At 56.5% G+C, this 20,661-nt stretch overlaps 3 protein-coding genes across 7 annotated transcripts in view; 2 read left to right on the top strand and 1 right to left on the bottom strand.

The window, feature by feature from the left end:
- The window catches only part of LOC138740903 (serine protease inhibitor Kazal-type 1-like), a 99,890-nt gene extending 97,479 nt beyond the window's left edge, over positions 1-2,411 (top strand). Inside the window, exons 6-7 of one of the 2 annotated variants that reach the window (XM_069894207.1) lie at positions 1,308-1,420; positions 2,265-2,411. In XM_069894207.1, the coding sequence (XP_069750308.1) occupies positions 1,308-1,420; positions 2,265-2,340 (189 nt within the window). In that variant the 3' untranslated portion in view covers positions 2,341-2,411. The other variant, XM_069894206.1, reaches the window with a different exon arrangement.
- Positions 2,412-5,299: 2,888 nt separating this feature from the next.
- On the top strand, positions 5,300-11,332 carry b3gat3 (beta-1,3-glucuronyltransferase 3 (glucuronosyltransferase I)). Of its 3 annotated transcripts, XM_069894197.1 has the most exons (6): positions 5,301-5,434; positions 6,308-6,491; positions 6,586-6,804; positions 7,135-7,465; positions 8,051-8,341; positions 10,071-11,332. In XM_069894197.1, the coding sequence occupies exons 1-6, from the start codon at positions 5,353-5,355 to the stop codon at positions 10,167-10,169; spliced, it is 1,206 nt and encodes a 401-aa protein (XP_069750298.1). In that variant the 5' UTR covers positions 5,301-5,352; the 3' UTR covers positions 10,170-11,332. The 3 variants fall into 3 exon arrangements, with proteins under 3 accessions (XP_069750300.1, XP_069750298.1, XP_069750299.1); XM_069894198.1 differs by lacking the exon at positions 6,586-6,804 and having other exon boundaries at positions 5,303-5,434; XM_069894199.1 differs by lacking the exons at positions 6,308-6,491; positions 6,586-6,804 and having other exon boundaries at positions 5,300-5,434.
- Positions 11,333-13,695: 2,363 nt separating this feature from the next.
- The window catches only part of LOC138740901 (transcriptional-regulating factor 1-like), a 60,459-nt gene continuing 53,493 nt past the window's right edge, over positions 13,696-20,661 (bottom strand). For both annotated transcript variants that reach the window (XM_069894196.1, XM_069894195.1), the window contains exons 14-15: positions 16,529-16,611; positions 13,696-15,818 (exon numbers count right to left, since the gene is read on the bottom strand). In XM_069894196.1, the coding sequence (XP_069750297.1) occupies positions 15,578-15,818; positions 16,529-16,611 (324 nt within the window). In that variant the 3' untranslated portion in view covers positions 13,696-15,577. The remainder of the gene's footprint in view (positions 15,819-16,528; positions 16,612-20,661) is intronic.

Raw genomic sequence — 20,661 nt, 5'->3', positions numbered from 1 at the left:
GAAATCCCAGTCTCCCCTAGCCCACAGCCCAGTGTGAATCCTTGTCTCCTCCAGCCCATGGCATGGTGTGAACCCCAGTCTCCCCTAGCCCACAGCCCGGTGGGAATCCCAGTCTCCCCCAACCCATAGCCTGATCGGAATCCCAGTCTTCCCCTGCCCACCGACTGGTGTGAATCCCTCTCTTCCCCCATCCCACAGCCGGGTGTGAACCCCAGTCTCCCCCAGCCCAAAGCCCGGTGTGAATTCCAGTTTCCCGCAGCCCAATATGAACCAGTTTCCCCCAGCCCACAGTGAACTCCAGTCTCCTATAGCCCACAGCCTGGTTTGAACCCCTTCTTTTAGAAACAGCGATCATCCCCTTCCGATCTCACCCATTACGAGATCTGGTCCTCCACTCTCTCTGCACCAATCCCATCAAAGCCACAGGCGAGGGCAGTGATGTTGAGGTCTGGCACACTTCTCCGTATCTAGGCAAAGCTGGACCCCTCCTCCTTACTGACCCCTTCAACAGGACCCCTCGCCACCAGGACACATGAAACCCCTGTATCTTGCACCATCTCTGAGCTCATCACTTCCGGTCCCCTCGCTGGCACGTCCTCCCCTCACCGTTTTCCAACCCCGTCTGGCCCATTTCTACCTCTCGATTTCTGCGAGATCCACAAATCCCATCATCCTTGCAGACCCATCGAATTGGTCTCTGCTTCCCTTGAGCCCCTCCACCTCCCAGTCCAGTCCTTCTCCACCTACATCCAGGACGCTTCACGCACCCTCCATCACCTCAACAACGTCCAGTTCCCTGAACTCGACTCCCTCATCTTTGGATTCAGGTCCCGACCTGCTTCATCTTGCAGGAAGGGCGCAGGCTGGAAACGTTAGTGACGTACCTTTACCGCCTGCGGTTGTTGCGAGACTGGCTGAGTTTCTCCAGCATCCCGTACTTTGACTACAACCACAGGGTGTGCAGATCTCTAGAAGGAGCTCATGGATAAGGGGTGGGGGTGGTGATTTATTGAGTCACATGGCATGGAAACAGGCCCTTCAGCCCACTTCCCTCCTTACCCTCTCCCTCCCTCCCTCTTCTCCCTCTCCCTCCCTCTTCTCCCTCTCCCTCTTCTCCCTCTCCCTTCCTTCCTCACCCCCTCCCCTTCCTCCTCTCCCTTCCCTTCATTCTTCACCCCCACCCCTCCTCCCTCCCTACTCCCCCTCCCCTTCCCCATGGCCATGCTGACCATGATGTCACACCCTCTGGGATTCAATGCGAGGATTTCCTTTCTAAACCTATCGCCCTGCCGATCTGCTCCCTGCAGCTGGACTGCCAAGATTTCTCCGATCTGCCAGTCTGCCCCATGTTCACAAAGTACGTCTGTGGCACGGACGGGGTCACCTACATAAACTGGTGCAACCTCTGTCTCTACAACTGGTGAGTGCCTGGTCACCGTCACTGGGAGGGGAACGGGGTGGGGGTGCTGTCAGGTACCAGGGCCCAGTTGAGGGGGATGAGGGGGGGGAGGGGAATAGAGTGAATAGAGGAGGAGGGAGAGGAAGGGGAGAGGGAGAAGATGGGGAGGGAAGTGGGGAAGGTGGACACGGATGGAGAGGGTGATTGGGGTGAGGGAGGAGGGGAGGATGTGGATAGAGTGGGAGAAGGAAAGGGTGAAAGGGAAAAGGTGAGGGAGAGAATGAGAGGGATAAGGAGAGGGAGAGGAGGAAGGGAGAGGGAGGAGGTGAAGAAAGAGGGGAGAGGGAGAGGAAGTGGAGGAGGGGGATGAGAGAGGGAGGAGAGGAGGGAGGAGTAAGGATGGGGTGAGGAAGGAGGGGAGGGGGAGTAGGGAGGGAGGAGGGGTGGGGGTGAGGAAGAAGGGAAGGGAGAGGAGGAAGGGGATGGGGTGAGGAAGGAAGGGAGTGTGGAGGGAGGGGAGAGGGAGGGAGGGAGGGAGAGCGTGAGGAGGGAATGGAGGGGGAGAGGTGAAGAGGGAGGGAAGGGAGAGGAGAGGGGAGGGGGAGCTGCCCTGGGCAGATGGGAGGGGGAGGATGGCTGATCCCAATCTCCACCCCTGTGAAGACGGTTTTCAAGCCAATCTCGACTTGCTCCGTTTCTGTCTGCAGAAATTCCCTGGTCTCACCTCCCCCCCACCCCACCAACCGGGCACCGAACGTTCCCCCCATCCCCCTCCCTCTCTCCCGTCAGAGGGACAACAGTCACAGATGCCCCAAAGTTTGGGAGCATTGAACGAGCTGCCACCCGTGTGAACGTTCTTCCCCAGGCTGAACAACAACCGCGTCAAGATCAGAAGTAATGGGCCGTGCATGAAGACGGAGGAAGACGAGGAGAGTTCATGAGACAGGCCGGAGCGGGCGGACGCCAGCGGGTCGCCGAGATCTCTGCTCAATTAAATAGAAGTGAACCTGAACGCCGTGTGTGGGCTCCTCACTCGTCCGTTCCGGATGTGGTAGCAGGCAGAGGGTGTACACAGGGGACGAATTTTTCCCTCCCGTGCCGTAGCTGGACCCCGCTGCAACCTTCTCGGTCGGCAGGCATCCCACCCCCCCCTTCCCGTTCTCCCTCCCTTCATCCACCCATCCCCTCCTCCCCCGATCGCTGCTGTCCCCCTTTCCACCCACCCCCTCCTGCCCTGCAACCACAACTTTCCCCCACTCTCCTCTCTCTTCTGTCGGGCGCCGGCCGACAGTTTTCTGCCCCTTGACTTGTGTATCCGCAGGACTGATTTACTGGGTCTGGTGCTCGCGTTGCGGCCATCTCGACATTGGCGAGGCGGGACACGGACTGGGAGGTCGCTTCGCCGAGCAGCTCCGCTCCGTCCGCCTCAGTGGCCAGTATGTCTGTCCATGGCCTCAAACCAAGACCACCCGTAAACCTGGAGGAGCGACACCTGATTTTCCGTCTCCAACCGGACGGCATTCTGCTAGCCTGGTCCCCTCCCTCCGTCTTCTTCCCTCCAGCTCTCCACCCCCTTCTCTCCCCATTCATAGAGCCGTACCCCCTCCCTCCCTGTCCACCTGCGGGACCGTGTGCCCCTCCCCCACCATTTAGTTCAGACACCTGCCAACATTTTGATGAAGGGCGCAAACCCAAAGCGTTATCTTTGCGGTTCAACTGCCTCGCTCTCTTTGGTCAGTAAGTGGTGCCTCTATTCAATACTCACTCCCTTGGGCATCAGGGCATAGATCCTCGTCTCATTCAAGCCAAAGAGTCTCATCCCTCTTGTGCTGGGCAGGACACCTGACATGTGGGTTATCGGGTATTTGTCGAAGACGTTTGAATTGTGCCTCGCCCACACAGTCATGGGTGCAGAGAGCGGGGTGAAAACACACCGAGCGGCCGGTCTTGCAGGAGGTAACGCCCCATCAGACCTGAGCCCTTCCTCAAGGTGAGGGTGCAAAAAGGTCAGGCATCTGAATGAAAGGCTGGAGAGAGAATGGGATGGGGAGGGGTCCAGACCAACCAAAGGTGTTGGTTGAATAAGATGGAGGGGAGGGGTGAGAATTGATTTTGGCCCTGGGAAAGGAGACAGAGGGAAAAGGGGACAGAGAGAGTGAGAGGGAAGGAGACTGCGGGGAAGAAGAAGAGGGGGGTGCTTAACAGAAACTGGAGGTCGACGTTAATGCTGTCCGGTTGGAGGGAGCCCAGGCAGAAGATGAGGTGTTGACCCTCCAACTTGCGGATGGTCGCAGTCTGGCCATGCATGAGGCCACGGACAAGGGGATGCGTTGGAAAATTGGAACGGACGGCCACTGGGGGGGGTCCGCACTATTTCAGCGGATGGAGCCGAGGTGCTCAGTGCAGGGATCTCCCGGTTCGTGTCCAATCTCTGTAGAGGAGACCACAGCGGGAATGCAGGATGCAGTAGAAGATCCCAGCAGATTCACAAATGAAATTTTGCTTCACTTGTTAGGACTCTTTGGGGCCCCGAATGGTGGTGAGGGTGGTGGTGGCAGTCGTAGGGGTAGGTCCCAAGGGGATGATTGGCGGGGAGTGGACAAGGGAGTTATGGAGGGAGCGGTCCCTGCGGAAGGCGGGAGAACGTATTTACTACAATTGCAGCACCTGCAGATTTTCGTGACTCATCCTTGTCCAGGATTGTGTTGGGTTAGACTGGGATTTTCCCGCGTTAGCCACACAGTCATGAGTGTGGAGTGAGTGGAACCGTGGGCTGAGCATGCATCCTCGAGGCGTTCCTGTGCTGACCGACAGTGAGGAGACGTTACTGATTTGCACTGACCAAGGAGATCACGGATTCAGTCCCCTTTGCCCCATTCCAACTCCCCCCCCCCAAAATCGACTTTATCCACAATAAATTGTTTACAAAAAAAGAAAACAGCTCAAAGTCTTTTCACATCCAGAGTGAAAATCATATCACATTCCAATTAATGTGCATTGTTAAATCTGTTCTCTCAACACCCCGTTACCACCCCCATAGCACCTTGTCACTTCTTCCCCTTCTGTTGCTGGAGGGGCTTCCCCTTGGTCTCAGCCCCTTAGTGCCCAGTAATGGGTCCTTCCCCCTCAGCGCCCTCGCTTTGGCTGCCTGGGAAAACCTTTTCCAAAAGTAGACTTTATTCACCATCAATTATTTACAAAGGGAAAACTGTTCAGAGTTTGTTCGCACCTTGACTTTCATACATTCCCGTCACTGTGAGTTCAACGCAAAAGTCTGCAGAAACTCAGCAGGTCGAACTTTGTGTAGCAAAGGTGAAGATACACAACCAACGTTTCGGGCTTAAGCCCGAAACAAAATGGTGGGGTGGAGGGGCAGGGAGAGGAGCAGGGTCCCACAGGCAGGAGGTGGATCAGGGAGGGAGGGCACAGCAACAAGCGGGAGGAAAGGGGGGGGGGTGGAGGTGAAACCCCCCCCCCCCCCGCAAAAAGGGAGCAGACACGGCTCAGGATGTCATGGGCAAACCGTCGAGGACGGCGGCGGGGAACGCAGAGACCCGCCTCGCCCGGCGCACGTTCCGTTCTGGCTGGTGCCGCCAGGGAAGAGGGTACAGGGGCCACAGGACCAGCTGTCGCCCCCCTCCATCAGACTCCTCAACCATAAACCCCATCAGGGGCTCATTTAAAGACCCTGACTTTGCTCAGTATTCTCTCTGCATTGCACAGTTTGTTTACATTTCTTTCTTTGTTTTCACCCCCGCCAATGAGGGAGTAATTCTGTCGGGACGCTCCCTTGACTGTTACGGAGGGAGACGACGGCCTGTCTCCATGAGGGAGTGGCCGAGCTGCTTCAGCGCAGGGTGCGCAAGGAAATTCGGGCGGAAGTGACATCATGTGAAAGCGCTCTATGCAGCGGGTTGGGCGGCAGTGACGCGCGATGGAGCAGGGCCGTCGCCATGAGGCTGGAGTTGAGAAGGGTTTTTGCCGCTTATTTCCTGTTGTCGGTGTTGGGGCTGGTATACGCGCTGCTGCAGCTGGGTCAGTACCAGCCCAGAGAGGCCGAATGTCCGCTCACTGTCGGCCGGTCATTCCTCCCCCTCCCATCTCCCTTCCCCCTCCCATCTCCCTTCCCCCCACTCCCCGTCAATCAACACCCGTCACTCCGCCCCCTCACATGTCAATCATTACCCAGTTTCTCCTCCCCTCACTACCTGTCAATCATTTGTCATTCCCCTCCACCTGTCAATCATCACATAATCCTCCCCACCTGTCAATCAACCCGTCGCCCCTCTCCATTGTGTCATCACCCCCACGCCCTGTCAATCATCGTCCCCTCCCACCACCCTCACCTCCACTCTCTGCACCCCTCCCTCTCTCCCCTCTGCACCCTCTCCCCCTCTCTACCGTCCCCCTCTACTCCTTCCGCATCCCCTTTTCCCCCTCCCACCACCCTCCTGTTCTCCCCTCTCCTTCCTCCACCCCCCTCCCCCTCCCATCACCCTCCCATTCTCCATTCTCACCCTCCCCTCCCCACAGCCCCACCACATCTTGAGAAAGGGCTCAGGCCTGATACGTCGGTAATATACCTTTACCTCCCCTGAGGATGTTGCGAGACCGACTTGGTTCCTCCAGCATCTCCGTGTGTCTTTACTCTCTCCTACGAACCCTGAATGATTGACACTGTGGTCATGGCCCAAAGACCCCGGTTTCATCCCCAACTCCGGCACTGTCTGTGTGAAGTTTGGACGTTCCCCAGGGACTGGGTGGGTCTCCCTGGGTTCTCTGGTTTACTACCACATTCCAAAGGGGGTGAATCGGCGGGTGTAGATGCACCCCCCGCCCCTGCCCTGGTGCATGAGTGAAGGGGGTCTGCACGTCCCAGTGACACAATGTGGTGTGGATTGTCCGCAGGCCAGCCATGTCACAGCGCGGCGCAGGTGAAGGCGGCAGCTGAGCAGGTGCGGCAGCGCGACCAGAGGGTGCAACAGCTGCAGGCCGAGGTGAGGCGGCTGCATACGCAGCTCAGAGCCCAGGGTGCAGCGGGCACTGATGGGTCACTGCCCACCATCTACGCCATCACCCCCACCTACGCCAGGTACGCAGCTCACCACGCAGTATGGGAGGGGGGGGTCAGCATTCAGAGACGCAGGTCTACACTGTTCAAGAGATGGGGGTCTGTGCTGTTCCAGAGATGCAGGTCTGCACTGTTCTAGAGACGGGGGTCTGCGCTGTTCCAGTGACGGGGGTCTGCGCTGTTCCAGTGACGGGGGACTGCGAGGGTCCAGTGATGCAAGACATAGGGCGGATGGGTTCATCGAACTGCGCCAGGGTACACTGTCTCAGGACAGGACGGTGGGGCGAAACAATCTCCCATTGCCTCCCTCGAGAGCCGGCTCTTCGCACATGGGGTATGTTGCAACCCCGCTCTCCCCATCCCCACATCCCTCTCTCTGAGCCGCTCACCACTCCGTCCCCATCCCCTTCCCCTTCACTCCCCAGCTGGTGAACCCTCTCTCCCCCCTCCACATTTCCACCACTGACTGTGTGGAGTTTGCACGCTCCCCACACCCCCCCCCCCCACGGGTGCTGCGATTTCCTCCCACGCCCCACAGGTGCCTGGCTGGTGAGAGGGTGAGCGTGCGCGGGTGGTAGGGTGGATGGAAGGGGCCTGCTGGGAGAGCTGGGTGGGCGGACACGTGGTTAGTGTGGATGAGCCATTGCCGCCGTGTCTCCGACAGGTGGGTGCAGAAGGCAGAGCTGGTGCGCCTCTCGCAGACCTTTCGGCACCTGCGGAACTTCCACTGGATCGTGGTGGAGGATGCGGACCAGCGCACCGAGCTGGTGGCCCACCTGCTGCGGCAGAGCGGACTCCACTACACCCACCTCAACATGGCCACACCACCTGTCCTGAAGCTGAAGGACCAGGACCCCAGCTGGCTGAAGGCCAGGGGGGTGGAGCAGAGGAACCTGGGCATCCGCTGGCTGCGGGAGAACCGGGAGCTCAGCGAAGAGGCGGTGGTCTACTTTGCTGACGACGACAACACTTACAGCCTGCGGCTCTTCGATGAGGTGAGCGGGGGTGAGGGGGAAAGGGGCAGCACCAGTGGAACAGGGGGGTGTGTGGACGAGGCAGGGGTGAGGATGAGTGTGGGGAGAGGAAGAGGTTTATGGAGACAGGGAGGGGTGGAGGTGGATAGAGACAGGGAGGGGAGTTGGGGACCGGAGGGGGTTACAGAGACAGGGAGGGGTGTGGGGGACCGGTGGGGGGTTACAGAGATGGGGAGGGGTGTAGGGGACCGGAGAGGGTTACAGAGACAGGGAGGGGTGTTGGGAACTGGAAAGGGGTTTCAGAGGCAGGGAAGGGTGTGTGGGACCAGAGGGGGTTACAGAAACAGGGAGGGTTTAATCCCACTCTACCCCAGTTGGGGTGTTGGTTCTGGTGAATCCCACCCATCCCAAGTTGCGGCAGAGGGTCTCAGTATAAATCCTAGATGACATCGGTTGGGGTGGAGGTCTCGGTTAATCATACCCAGTACCGGTTGGGGTGGAGGTTGTGGTGATCCCACTTGATAGCGGGTGGGTGAGAGGCCCCAGAAAATCGAACCTGGTGGGCACCAGTGCCGATCCTCACCCCTTCCCTCGCTCTCCCCACAGATGCGCTGGACCAAACGGGTGTCAGTGTGGCCGGTGGGCCTAGTGGGGGGCATGCGGTTTGAGGGGCCGCTGGTGGAGCAGGACAAGGTGGTGGGATTCCACACTGGCTGGAAGCCCAACCGCCCCTTCCCCATTGACATGGCCGGCTTCGCTGTGGCACTGCAACTGCTCCTGGCCAACCGAGAGGCCGGCTTCGATCCGCAGGCCGAGAGAGGTTACCTGGAGAGCAGCCTACTGCAGTCCCTGGTCTCCGTCGAGCAGCTGGAGCCCAAAGCTGACGACTGCAGAACGGTGAGTACAGGGGGGCTTCTCCCAGGGAGCGGGGGTCTTCTCTCAGGATGCAGGGAGTTTCTTCTGGGGAGCGGGGAGCCTCTTCCGGGGTGCAGGGGGGGTTCTCCCAGAGAGCGGGGGGCTTCTCTCAGGCTGCGGGGAGCTTCTGCTGGGGAGCGGGGAGCCTCTTCCGGGGTGCAGGGGTGCTTCTCCTGTGGTCTATATGGCTTCTTCTGGAGTGTGAGGGGCTTTTTCTGGGGTCTGCAAAGATATTCCTGGGAAGTCGGGGCTTCTCTTGAATGTAGGGGCACTCAGGCTGGTTGTGTGGAGGTGGGGGGGGGGGAATGGGACAGGCAGGGTGTGTGGGGGAGGGGAGACAAATGGAATTATCCACAAGATTTCCCAAGATGGAGGCCCATCGAGATTATCGCACCATTCTAATTATGAGCTGATCCATCCTCCCACCCAGCCCCACTTCCCGGCTCTCTCCCCGTAACTCTTGATGTCCCGACTCATCAGATCCCTATCAATCTCTGCCTTAAATACCCCAACAACCTCACTTCCATGGCCATCTGTGGCAACAAGTTCCACTGATTCATGACCCTCTGGCTGAAGAAATTTCTCTGCATCTTTGACGCCCTTTTATCCTGAAGTTGTGTACCCTTGTCCTAGACTCCCCCACCAATGGAAACATCCTCACCACATCAACTCTGCCCAGGCCTTTCAGTGTTCGAAACGCCTCGATGAGGAGCCCCCCCTCATCCCTCTGTACCCCATGGAGTCCAGTCCAAGAGCTGACAATTGTTCCTCATAACCTAACCCTTTCATTCCTGGTATCGTTCTAGTAAATCTCTTAACCCTCCCCAATGCCAGCATGTCCTTTCTCAAATATGGTGCCCAAACCTGTCCACAGTTCTCACCAGTGCTTTATAGAGTCTCAACATCACATCCCTGCTCATGTACGATCCCTCTAGAATTGAATGTCAACGTTGCATTCGCCTTCTTCACCCCCAACTCACCTGGAGGTTGACCTTCAAGGAATCCTGCATGAGGGCTCCCAGGTCTCTTCACATCTGAATTTGGAATTTTCTCTCCATCCAAATGATATTCAGTCCGTCTATTTCTTCTACCAAAGCGCATGACCGTACACTTCCCGGTGTTGTAGTTCATCTGCCCCCTCTTTGCCCGTTCTCCTCCTCTCTCTCTGCAGCCTCTCCGTGCCCTCAGCATCACCTCCCTGTGCAGCACGGCATCCACAGCACCTTCTGGTTCTTAATTTGGTGCTCCCTTGCAGTGCGAACTTCATGTGCCACCACGGGACTGTGCCAGCGGCCTACCTCACCGGTTCTGGCACCGCAGCGTCAAGGCCGTGCCGGGGCATTTCCCATAGAGGGTGGGGGGAGAAGGGGCCGGAACAAAGTTTCATTTACTGCGTCGATGGGCAGTGCATGAACGAGAGGGCAGGGATCAAGGGTAAAAGGGGAGGCGTGTGCAGGGAAGTTCTCCGTGCAGAGAGTGGCGGCAGTGGGGAATGGGAGGGTGGGGACCGAGCTGGGAGGGTGGGGGGGGAGGGGAAGAGTAGTGGGGAATAGGAGGGTGGGGAGAGTAGGGGTGTAGAGGGGGATGGGGAATGAATTGCCATTTCAAGGACGATTTGGGAATGGTCCTTGGGGAAGGTGACAGTCCAGCAGGGACTGGATGGGCTGAAGGGTCTGTTTTGGTGCTCACGGATGGCTGTCTCTGGCCGCAGGTCCTTGTGTGGCACACTCGTACGGAGAGGCCCAAGATGAAGCAGGAGGAAGCCCTGGTGAAGGAGGGTAGAGGTTCAGACTTGAGGGTTGAGGTGTGAAGGGCAGCAAGGGGATCCCCGCACATGCCTCCCCTTTCACCCTTGATCCCTGCCTTCTCATTCATGCACTGCCCATCGACGCGGTAAATGAAACTTCGTTCTGGCGCCTTCTCCCCCCTCCCTCTATGGGAAATGCCCTGGAACAGCCTTGACGCTGCGGTGCCAGGACTTCTTCACACGTCTCCCTCCTGCCCTGGCCCCATCACCCCCTCACCCTGCCCTCTCCTCGCCCCCTCACCCTCCCCCCTTACCTCACTCTCCCATCTACTCCTCACTCCACCCCCTCTCCTCCACTCCCCACCCCCTCACCCCACCCCCCTCTCCCCCTCACCCCTGACCCCCACCCCTCCCCCCTCTCCCCCTCACCCCCACCCCTCCCCTTTCATTCACCCTCTCCTTACCTTTGACCCTTTCCCACTTCAACCCTTTCACCCCCACCTCACCCCTACCCTGCCTCCTCTTCCCCCTCTCACCACCCTTTAATTCCATCCCCTTCCCTCCCCCACCCCCCTCCATCTCCCAGCCCTCCCTTCATCCCTCTCCATTCCTCACCCCAGACCACCCCACCCCCACCACAGCTTGCACGTAGGGCAGGCGAGGTTTCCCGAGCACAGCTGGGGTTCATACCCCCTCCCCACCGCAGGCACCCTGGGGTCTCCTTGCCAAGCCCCCTGCCATGTGTAGTTGAGGTGCCGGTTGGCAGCGGCTTGGTGGGGGGGGGGGCTTGTGTCGCCCTCCTGGCATGGCAGCACAGGGAGACTCCACGAGGGGGGGTGACTAGTGGGATCTGTCTACTGATGCAGCCCCTGCCTCACCGCTCCACAGATCCATCCCCACCTTCCAGCGCTGTCTATGTGGAGTTTGCAAGCTTTCCCACCCCCATAATTGCCTGGGTTTCCTTGGATGCTGTAGTTTCTCCCCCCCATCCCCCAACATCCCAAGGACAGGGTGATGGGATAATTTGCCTCGAGTGTGGCTGAGGAGGTAGAATCTGGGGGAGGGGGTAGTTTCAAGAGAGTTTAGGTTTAGGTTAAAGGTCAGAGAGCTGGCTCAGACTGGATGGGCCAAATGCCTGTCTCCTGTGTTGAAATAAGTGATCAAGACGAGACTGGTGGTAGAATTGGCCAAGGTGGAAATATCGATTAAAGCTATTTGATAAATTATCTCAGGAGGTCCTGCTTTTGGTGAGTGCATTGGTTTCCTTGGCTAAGGAGGTCTGCCGTCCCTTGTGAGGTCAGGAAAGGGCGGACCCCTGAGGAATGTGACAACAATAAAATAGAATCGGGGTAACACATACAAGACATTGGTGAGGCCAAATTTGGAGAATTGTGTGGAGTTTTGGTCACCGAACATCAGGAAAGATATCAGTAAGATAGAAAGAGGGCAGAGAAGATTTGCAAGGATGTTGCCTGGACTCAGAACTGAGTTAAAGGGAAAGGTTAAACGGGTACGGACTTTATTCCCTGGAGTGTAGAAGAATGAGGGGAGATTTGATATTTAAAATTATGAGGGGGACAGAGTAAATGTAGATCGGCTTTTCCCACTGAGGGTGGGTGAGATACAAACCAGAGGGTTAAAGGTGAAAGGTTTAGGGGGACTTCTTCACACAGAGAGTGCGGAACGAGCAGAGGTGGTGAATGCCGACTCAGTTTTATCACTGAAGAAGAATTTTGACTGGTCAATGGGTGGAAGCGGTACGGAACAGGTGCAGGTCACTGGGACTAGGCAAAAAAAAAACAGGTTCAGCTCAGACCAGAAGGGCCAAAGGGCCTATTTCTGTGCGGTAATGTTTTATGGTCAGACTTGTCTGCATTTTCTCACTCGAAATTTGCAAACATCCTCACACCATCCATGGCAGATATTTACACATTTTAATAATTATTTACAATGCATGTATAAAACACGGAGCGAACATTCTGGGACTAAGATTATAAACTTTAAAATAGAAGTTGTAAAACTGATGTATTTACATTTTTTTTTAACTGAATGAAATGTGAGGAGTTGATTCAAGGATGTAACGACAACCAGGACCATTGGTTTCATTCCCTGACCCAGAGGGATCTGCTTCTCGGTGGGAGGGATGGGGATGAGAGTGTGCCCAGGATGGGGAGGGTCTTTTCATTCAGGGGGGTTGCGATGGAGAACAGACGGAGGAGAAGGGGTGTGTGGTGGGAGTCGATTGAGGAGAGTGGTTGTGTAGACGGAGTTGATGGAGGGGAGGGGGTATGTGGATGGAGTTGATTGAGGGGAGGGGGTGTGTATAGATTATTGAGTGGAGGGGGTGTGTAGACGGAGTCAATTGAGGGGAGGGGGTGTGTAGAGGGACTCGATGGAGGGGAGGGAGTGTGATGTGGACGGTCAGTGGAGGGGAGGGGTGTCTGATAGACTGACCCCTGCTGCTTCTTATGGACTTGTGCGGAGCAGTTCCCGTCCCACACAGAGATGCTCCCTGACAGAGAATATTCAGTGCTCCATCTGTAGATGTTCAGGGATGCAGGTGAAGGGCTGAATGTCCTCAGGCTTCTGAAGAGGTCGAGATGGTGGTGCACTCTCTTGGCCATGGCATCGTCGTGGGTGGGCCAGGTCACAGAGGACATCGACCCCCACTCCCCCAGAACTGTCGACGATCTCCATCTCAGCACCAGAGCGAGCCCCACCCTCCTCTGGACACCCACCACCAGCCCCTTTGGTCTCGCTGACATCCGGCCACTCGTCCCTCCCTCTCTCTGCCCTCCCCACAGTGCTCTAGAACCCGCGGCCAAAGGCTGGGTCAGGAGAGGGGTGGTAGGAAGGAGATGACCTTTGGCTCTAGATTCCAGCGGCTGCAGTTCCACAACCCTCTCTCACCATCTTAAACACGATTCCGAGTTTTCCAGCCTCCAAGCTCATCCCTGGCAGCTAAATCAATGCAGGTTCCTTAATCATTTTTATGCCTCAGAGGTGACCAGGTCGACCTATTTGCCCACCCTCCCCATCAACTGGTGGGTGGGGTTGTCATAACATCAGCCATAGTACATCAGGCAGTAAACACGAAGGTCTGCTGACCCCGTGGTTGAATTAAAAACTAGACACTGGAGAAACTCAGCAGGTCAAACAGGGTCTTGAGCCTTCCTCGAGAGGTCGATGTTCACGCTGTCCGGCTGGAGACCGCCCAGTCGGAATATTAGGTGTTCCTCCTCCAGTTGACGGGTGGTCTTGGGGGGACAGTACACGAGGCCGTGGACAGACAAGCCAGAGCAGGAGAGGGGCGCAGAATTAGACTGGCCGGCCACTGAGAGAACCCTGTCATTGATGCGGATGGAGCGAAGGTGCTCAGCGAAGCGCCCAGTCCCTCCGACGTAGAGACAGCCACCACGGAGAGACTGCCCCCCTCCCCCCCCCCCCCCCTCTGTAATCCCTGCCTCTCTCCAATCCGCTCCCCTTCCCTGTCCTTTCCTCCAGCCCCCTTCCCTCTCCATTCACAGAGCCATCCCCCCTCCCCCCAGTCTGCCGGTGAGCCCTCCTTCCCTTATCCACCTGCCCGTGGGACCGTGCCCCTTCCCCCCCACCATTTTATTTGGGCGCCTGCTGACAACTTGCTCCCCCCCTTGATGAAGGGCTCAAGCCTGAAACATTGGTGATGCATATTTCTTCTTCTCTTTCTCTTTGGCTTGGCTTCGTGGATGAAGATTTATGGAGGGGTAATGTCCACGTCAGCTGCAGGCTTGTTTGTGGCTGACAAGTCCGATGCGGGACAGGCAGACACGGTTGCAAGGGAAAATTGGTTGGTTGGGGTTGGGTGTTGGATTTTTCCTCCTTTGTCTTTTGTCAGTGTGGTGGGCTCTACGGTCTTCTTCAAAGGAGGTTGCTGCCCGCCGAACTGTGAGGCGCCAAGATGCACGGTTTGAGGCGATATCAGCCCACTGGCGGTGGTCAATGTGGCAGGCTCCAAGAGATTTCTTTCGGCAGTCCTTGTACCTCTTCTTTGGTGCACCTCTGTCACGGTGGCCAGTGGAGAGCTCGCCATATAACACGATCTTGGGAAGGCGATGGTCCTCCATTCTGGAGACGTGACCTACCCAGCGCAGTTGGATCTTCAGCAGCGTGGATTTGATGCTGTCGGCCTCTGCCATCTCAAGTACTTCGATGTTAGGGATGAAGTCGCTCCAATGAATGTTGAGGATGGAGCGGAGACAACGCTGGTGGAAGCGTTCTAGGAGCCGTAGGTGATGCTGGTAGAGGACCCATGATTCAGAGCCGAACAGGAGTGTGGGTATGACAACGGCTCTGTATACACTAATCTTTGTGAGGTTTTTCAGTTGGTTGTTTTTCCAGACTCTTTTGTGTAGTCTTCCAAAGGCGCTATTTGCCTTGGCGAGTCTGTTGTCTATCTCGTTGTCGATCCTTGCATCCGATGAAATGGTGCATATAACCATATAACAATTACAGTACGGAAACAGGCCATCTCGGCCCCTCTAGTCCGCACTGATTTAAATGATCTTCTCTAGTCCCCTCTACCTATCCATAACCCTCCAATCCCCTCACATCCATGCACTCATCCTACCTTCTCTTAAATGACAGAATTGACCCTGCTGCAACCACACTTTCTGGAAGGTCATTCCACTCAGCCACCCCTCTCTGAGTGAAGAAGCTTCCTCTCATATTACTTCTAAAGTTCTGCCCCCTAACCCTCAACTTATGACCCCTTGTTCCAATCTATCCTACCCTCAAGGGGAAGAGCATATTCACATCTACTCTGTCTATCCCCTCATAATTTTATATACCTCTATTAAATCCCCCCTCAACCTTCTATGCTCCAATGAATAAAGTTCCAGTCTACTCAATCTTTCTCCGTATTCAAGAAACTGCAATCCAGGCAACATTTTAGTAAACCTTCTTTGAGCCCTCTCTACCTTATTGATATCCTTCCCATAATTTGGAGACCAGAACTGCACACAATACTTCAAACTTGGCCTCACCAATGCCTTGAACATTCTCAACCTCACTTCCCAGCTCCTATATTCTATGCTATGATTTATAAAGGCCAGCAGACCAAAAGCCTTCTTTATCTTTGCTGTATAAAGTTCACTGTTTGACCTGCTGAGTTTCTCCAGCGTCATGAGAAACGCGGCAGGGGTGAGGGAAGGGGTGGGGGGAATACACCTGATGCGGTGTGTGGGATTTAAGGGAGTGGCTCAGATTTCCAGACTGCACCTTGGGGCAAGGTCTGGTTTCTTCACAGTTGGTGCTTCATAGAGGATCGTTGTTTCGAGAACACAGGGGCACTTGAGGAACTGAGCAGGTCAGCAGGAGTTCCAACAGAGGGCTCTGGCACCAACCATCGACTGTCTGGCTCACTGACTCCCAGCCCTCATGTCCCCAGTCTTCTCCTCTCTCTCTCTCTCTCTCTCTCTCTCTCTCTCTCTCATTCACAGGTAGTAGTTTTGACATGGCCCCTTGCTGGGGTTGTGCTCGCTGTCCTGGTGGTACAGGCAAGGCAGTTGCACCTCCGGGTGCCCCCAGCTGGGGTGGAGGGGCGCAGTGGCAGGGGGATTTCCCGTGGAGCAGGGGATTTGGGGCAGGAGGGCTTCCTGCGAGCGGTGCTGCCAGTCATCCTGCTGCCTATGGATCTTCATATGGGCATTGCGGCTTTTGATCTTGTAGAACATCCTACGGTGAGGAGTGGGGGGGTCAGGGCAGGGAACGGTCAGGAGAAGTGACTGCCCCTTCCCACTCTTCCACCGCATCTCAGCCCGCTTGGTGTTCTCAATCCCATTGCCTCAAATTCAGGCCCACCCTCTCTTCCTCTCTCACTAACGCTCTCTACTCCCCCTCTCTCTCAATCCCCTCTCTGTCTTTCTCTCTCTCTGCACCCCTCTGTCTCCCTCTTCTTTCTCCCTTCCCCCTCTCTCTCCCTCCACCCCGTCTACCCCCCTCTCTCTGTCTCATCTATCTCTTCCCTACTCCCTCTCTCCCTACCACTTTCTCTCTCCCTTCTCCCCTCTCTCTCTCATCTCTCTCTTACCTACCCCCTCTTTCCCTACCCCCTTTCTCTTCCTCCCCCCTCTCTGTCTCCAATCTCTTGTCTCCCTCTCTCTCTCTCTCTCCCTACCCCTTCTCCTTCCCTACACAATTCTCTGACCCCTCTCTCTGTTTCTCCTGTCTCTCCCTCCTCTCCTACCCCTCCGCTACCCGCTATCAACTGCACTGCCCCTCCGCTGCCTCCTCTCTCCCCGCAGCTCAATCTTTCCCCAGGACCCCCTCTCTCCCCACAACCCACTCTTCCCTGCAACCACATCTCTCCCCAAACCCTCCCTCGCTCTCCCCGCACCCACCTTTCTCCCCCTCACCCTTCATCTACCTCCCTCCCCTCCACTTACTTGCCACACTGTTTGCAGGGGAAGTTTCCAACGACGGATGGACTCCCTCCACTGTGGACAGGTTGTAGGCCAGTGAATGTCACCTGTCAACCCAAGGCAGAACAGAGTTACCACCAGGTATTGGGACAAATGTTGGCAACGGATCCCAGGTGGGACATGCACTGGTTGTGGGATTTATCCCAGCATCGAAAGGAGGGATAGAGTTAATGGGGATGGTTTAATCTAAAACAGACCCCTGCCTGAGGAGGTCCAGACTTCACCACTCTGCCAGGGTATTCTCTCCATTGCCCAAGAATAGGTAAGCCAACCACCCACCATTGGGCAGGCAGCCACTCTGTTTCTGAGCCCGGGAGTGTGTGATGGGATGGAGCGAAGGGAACTTCACTCTCTGTCTGACCCGGGGAGTGTGATGGGACAGTGCGAAGGGACCATCACTCTCTGTCTGACCCCAAGAGTGTGCGATGGAAGGTTGCGGAGGGAGATTCACTCTGTGTCTGATGCAGGGAGTGTGTGATAGGATGGTGCGGAGGGAGCTTCATTCTGTCTCTGAACCCGGGAGCATGTGATGGGACTGTGGAGAGGGAGCTTCACCCTGTGTCTCACCGCAGGAGTGTGTGATGGGACAGTGCGGAGAGAGCTTCACTCTGGGTCTGCCCTGGAAATGTGTGACGGGACAGTATGAGAGAACTTCACTTGGTGTCTGACACTTGGAGTATGTGATTTGACGGAGTGGTGGGAGCTTCACTCTGGGTCTGACCCCGGGAGTGTGTGATGGGACGGTGCGAAGGGTGCCTCTCTCTGTTTCTTACAACGGGAATGTGTGACGGGACGATGCAGAGGGAGCTTCACCCTGTGTCTGACACCGGGAGTTTGTGATTGGACAGTGCGGAGGGGGCTTCACCCTGTGTCTGACTCCGGGAGTACGTGACGGGACGGTGTGGAGGGATCTTCAGCCTGTGTGTGACCCCAGGAGTGTGTGAATGGATGGTGCGGAGGGAGCTTCATCCTGTGTCTGACATCAGGGTTTTGTGATTGGACGATGCGCAGGGGTCTTCACCCTGTCTCTGAGCCCGGGAGTGTGTGACGGGATGGTATGGAGGGAGCTTCACACTGTGCGTGACCCTGGGAGTGTGTGAGGGGATGGTGCGGAGGGATCTTCATCTGTTTCTGACTCCGGGAGTGTGTGATGGGACCGTGCGGAGGGAGCTTCACTGTGTCTGACCCCCTGAGTGTGTGACAGGACGATTTGAGGAAATTTCCCTATGTTTCTGACCCCGGGAGTGTGTGATGGGATGGTGTCGAGGGAGCTTCACTCTTTATCTGACCCCCGGAGTGTGCAATGGGATGGTGTGAAGTTTCACTCTGTGCCTGACCGCAGGCATGTGTGATGGGACAGTTTGGAGTTAGCTTCACTCAGTGATTGACCCTGGGAGTGTGTGACAGGACGATGTGGAGGGAGCTTCACTCTGTGTCTGACCCCTGGAGTGTGTGGTGAGACTGTGCAGAGGGAGCTTCACCCTGTGTTTGAACCCGGGAGTGTGTGATGGGACGTTGCGGAGGGAGTTTCTCTTAGCTTCTGAGCCCGGGAGTGTGCGATGTGATGGTGTGGAGAGAACTTCACTCTCTAACTGACCACTGGTGTGTGGGATGGGACGGTTCGGAGGGAGATTCACCCTGTGTCTGACTCCGGGAATGTATAATAGGACGGTGCGGAGGGAGCTTCACATTGTGTGTGACCCCGGGAGTGTGTGATATGACGTTGAGGAGGAGGCTTCTCTCTGCGTCTGACCCCGGGAGTGTGTGATTGGACGGTGCGGAGGGAGCTTCAATCTGTGTCTGACCACGGGAGTGACAGACGGGATGGTGCGGAGGGAACTTCACACTGTGTCTGACCCCGGGGAATGGGTGACGGAACGCTGCGGAAGGAGCTTCACTCTATGTCTGACCCCAGGAGTGTGTAACGGGAAGGTGTGAAGGGAGCTTTACTCTGTGTCTGACCCCAGGAGTGTGTGACGTGATGGTGCGGAGGGAGCTTCACACTGTGTCTGACCCCGCGATTATGTGACGGAACGGTATGGTTGGAGCTTCACTCTGTGTCTGACCACGGGTGTGAGAGACGGGATAGTGCGGAGGGTACTTCACACTGTGTCTGACCCCAGGAGTGTGTGACGGGACGGTGCGAAGGGAGCTTCACTCTGTGTCTGACCCCAGGAGTGTGTGACGGGACGGTGCGAAGGGAGCTTCACTCTGTGACTGACCCCGGGAGTGGGTGATGGAACGCTGCGGAGGGAGCTTCACTCTATGTCTGACCCCAGGAGTGTGTGACGGGAAGGTGTGAAGGGAGCTTTACTCTGTGTCTGACCCTGGGAGTGTGTGACGTGATGGTGCGGAGGGAGCTTCACACTGTGTCTGACCCCGCAATTATGTGACGGAACGGTGTGGTTGGAGCTTCACTCTTTGTCTGACCTCGGGAGTATGTGATTTGACGGTGCGGAGGTGGCTTCACCCTGTGTCTAACCACAGGAGTGTGTGATGGGAAGATGCGAAGAGAGCTTCACTCTGTGACTGACCTCGGGAGTGTGTAATGGGAAGGTGTGGAGCGAACCTCAGTCTGTATCTGACTCCAGGAGTATGTGATGGGACAGTGTGGAGAGAGATTCACCCTGTGTCTGACCCCTGGAGTGTGTGACACGACGATGCAGAATGAGCTTCTCTCAGCTTCTGAGCCCAGGAGTGTGCGATGGGATGGTGCGGAAGGTGCTTCACTCTCTATTTGACCACTGCGACTGACTCTGGGAATGTGCGATAGGACGGTGCGGAGGGAGCTTCACTCACTGTATGACCCAGGGTGTGAATGACACGATGGTGCGGAGGGTGTCTCACTCTGTTTCTTACAATGGGAGTGTGTGATGGGACGTTGCAGAGGGAGCTTCACTCTGTGTCTGACCCTGGGAGTTTGTGATTGGACGGTGTGAGAAAGCTTCTCTCTGTGTCTGACCCCTGGTGCGTGTGATGGGACAGTGCAGAGTGCGCTTCACTGTGCATCTGACCCTGGGAGTGCGTGATGGAACGGTGTGGACGGAGCTTCACCCTGTGTGTGAACCTGGGAGTGTGTGAACCTGGGAGTGTGTGATGGGAAGTTGCTGAGGGAGCTTCTCTCAGCTTTTGAGCCCGGTAGTGTGTGATGTGATGGTGCAAAGGGAGCTTCACTCTCTATCTGACCACTGGTGTGTGGGATGGGACGTTTCGGAGGGAGATTCACCCTGTGTCTGACACTGGAAATGTGTGATGGGATGCTGCGGAGGGGGCTTCGCATTGTTTGTGACCCCGGTGTGGGTGATTAGACGGTGTGGAGGGAGCTTCAATCTGTATCTGACTGCAGGAGTTCATGAAGGGGCGGTGCGGAGGGTGCTTCACTCTGTGTCTGACCCCTGGTGCATGTGATGGGACGGTGCGGAGGGAACTTCACTCTCTATCTGACCACGGGAGTGCATGAAGGGGCGGTGCGGAGGGAGCTTCACTCTGTGTCTGACCCCAGGTGCAGAGGGATGGGACGGTGCAGAGGGAGCTTCACTCTGCATGTGACCCTGGGAGTGTGTGACGTGATGGTGCAGAGGGAGTTTACACTATGTCAGACCCCAGGAGTATGTGACAGAACGGTGTGGTTGGAGCTTCACTCTGTTTGACCCCTTGATTGGGACAGTGTGGAGGTAGCTTCACTCTGTGCCTGACCCTGGAAGTGTGTAACGGGACGTTGCGTAGGGGGCTTCATTCTGTGTCTGACCTCGGGAGTATGTGATTTGACGGTGCGGAGGTGACTTCACCCTGTGTCTGACCACGGGAGTGTGTGATGGGACGATGCGAAGAGAGCTTCACTCTGTGTCTGAACTCGGGAGTGTGTAATGGGAAGATGTGGAGCGAACCTCACTCTGTAACTGACTCCAGGAGTATGTGATGGGACAGTGTGGAGAGAGATTCACCCTGTGTCTGACCCCTGGAGTGTGTGACGGCACGATGCGGAGGGGTCTTCACCCTCTGTGTGACCCCGGGAATGTGTGATGGGTCAATGCAAAGGGAGCTTCGCTCTGCGACTGACTCTGGGAGAGTGTGATGGGATTGTGTGGAGGGAGCTT

The sequence above is a fragment of the Narcine bancroftii genome, chromosome 8, assembly GCF_036971445.1.
Source record: "Narcine bancroftii isolate sNarBan1 chromosome 8, sNarBan1.hap1, whole genome shotgun sequence".
NCBI lineage: Eukaryota > Metazoa > Chordata > Chondrichthyes > Torpediniformes > Narcinidae > Narcine > Narcine bancroftii.
The sequence above is the reverse complement of the archived record's forward strand: the minus strand, read 5'-3'. Positions and strand labels throughout refer to the sequence as shown.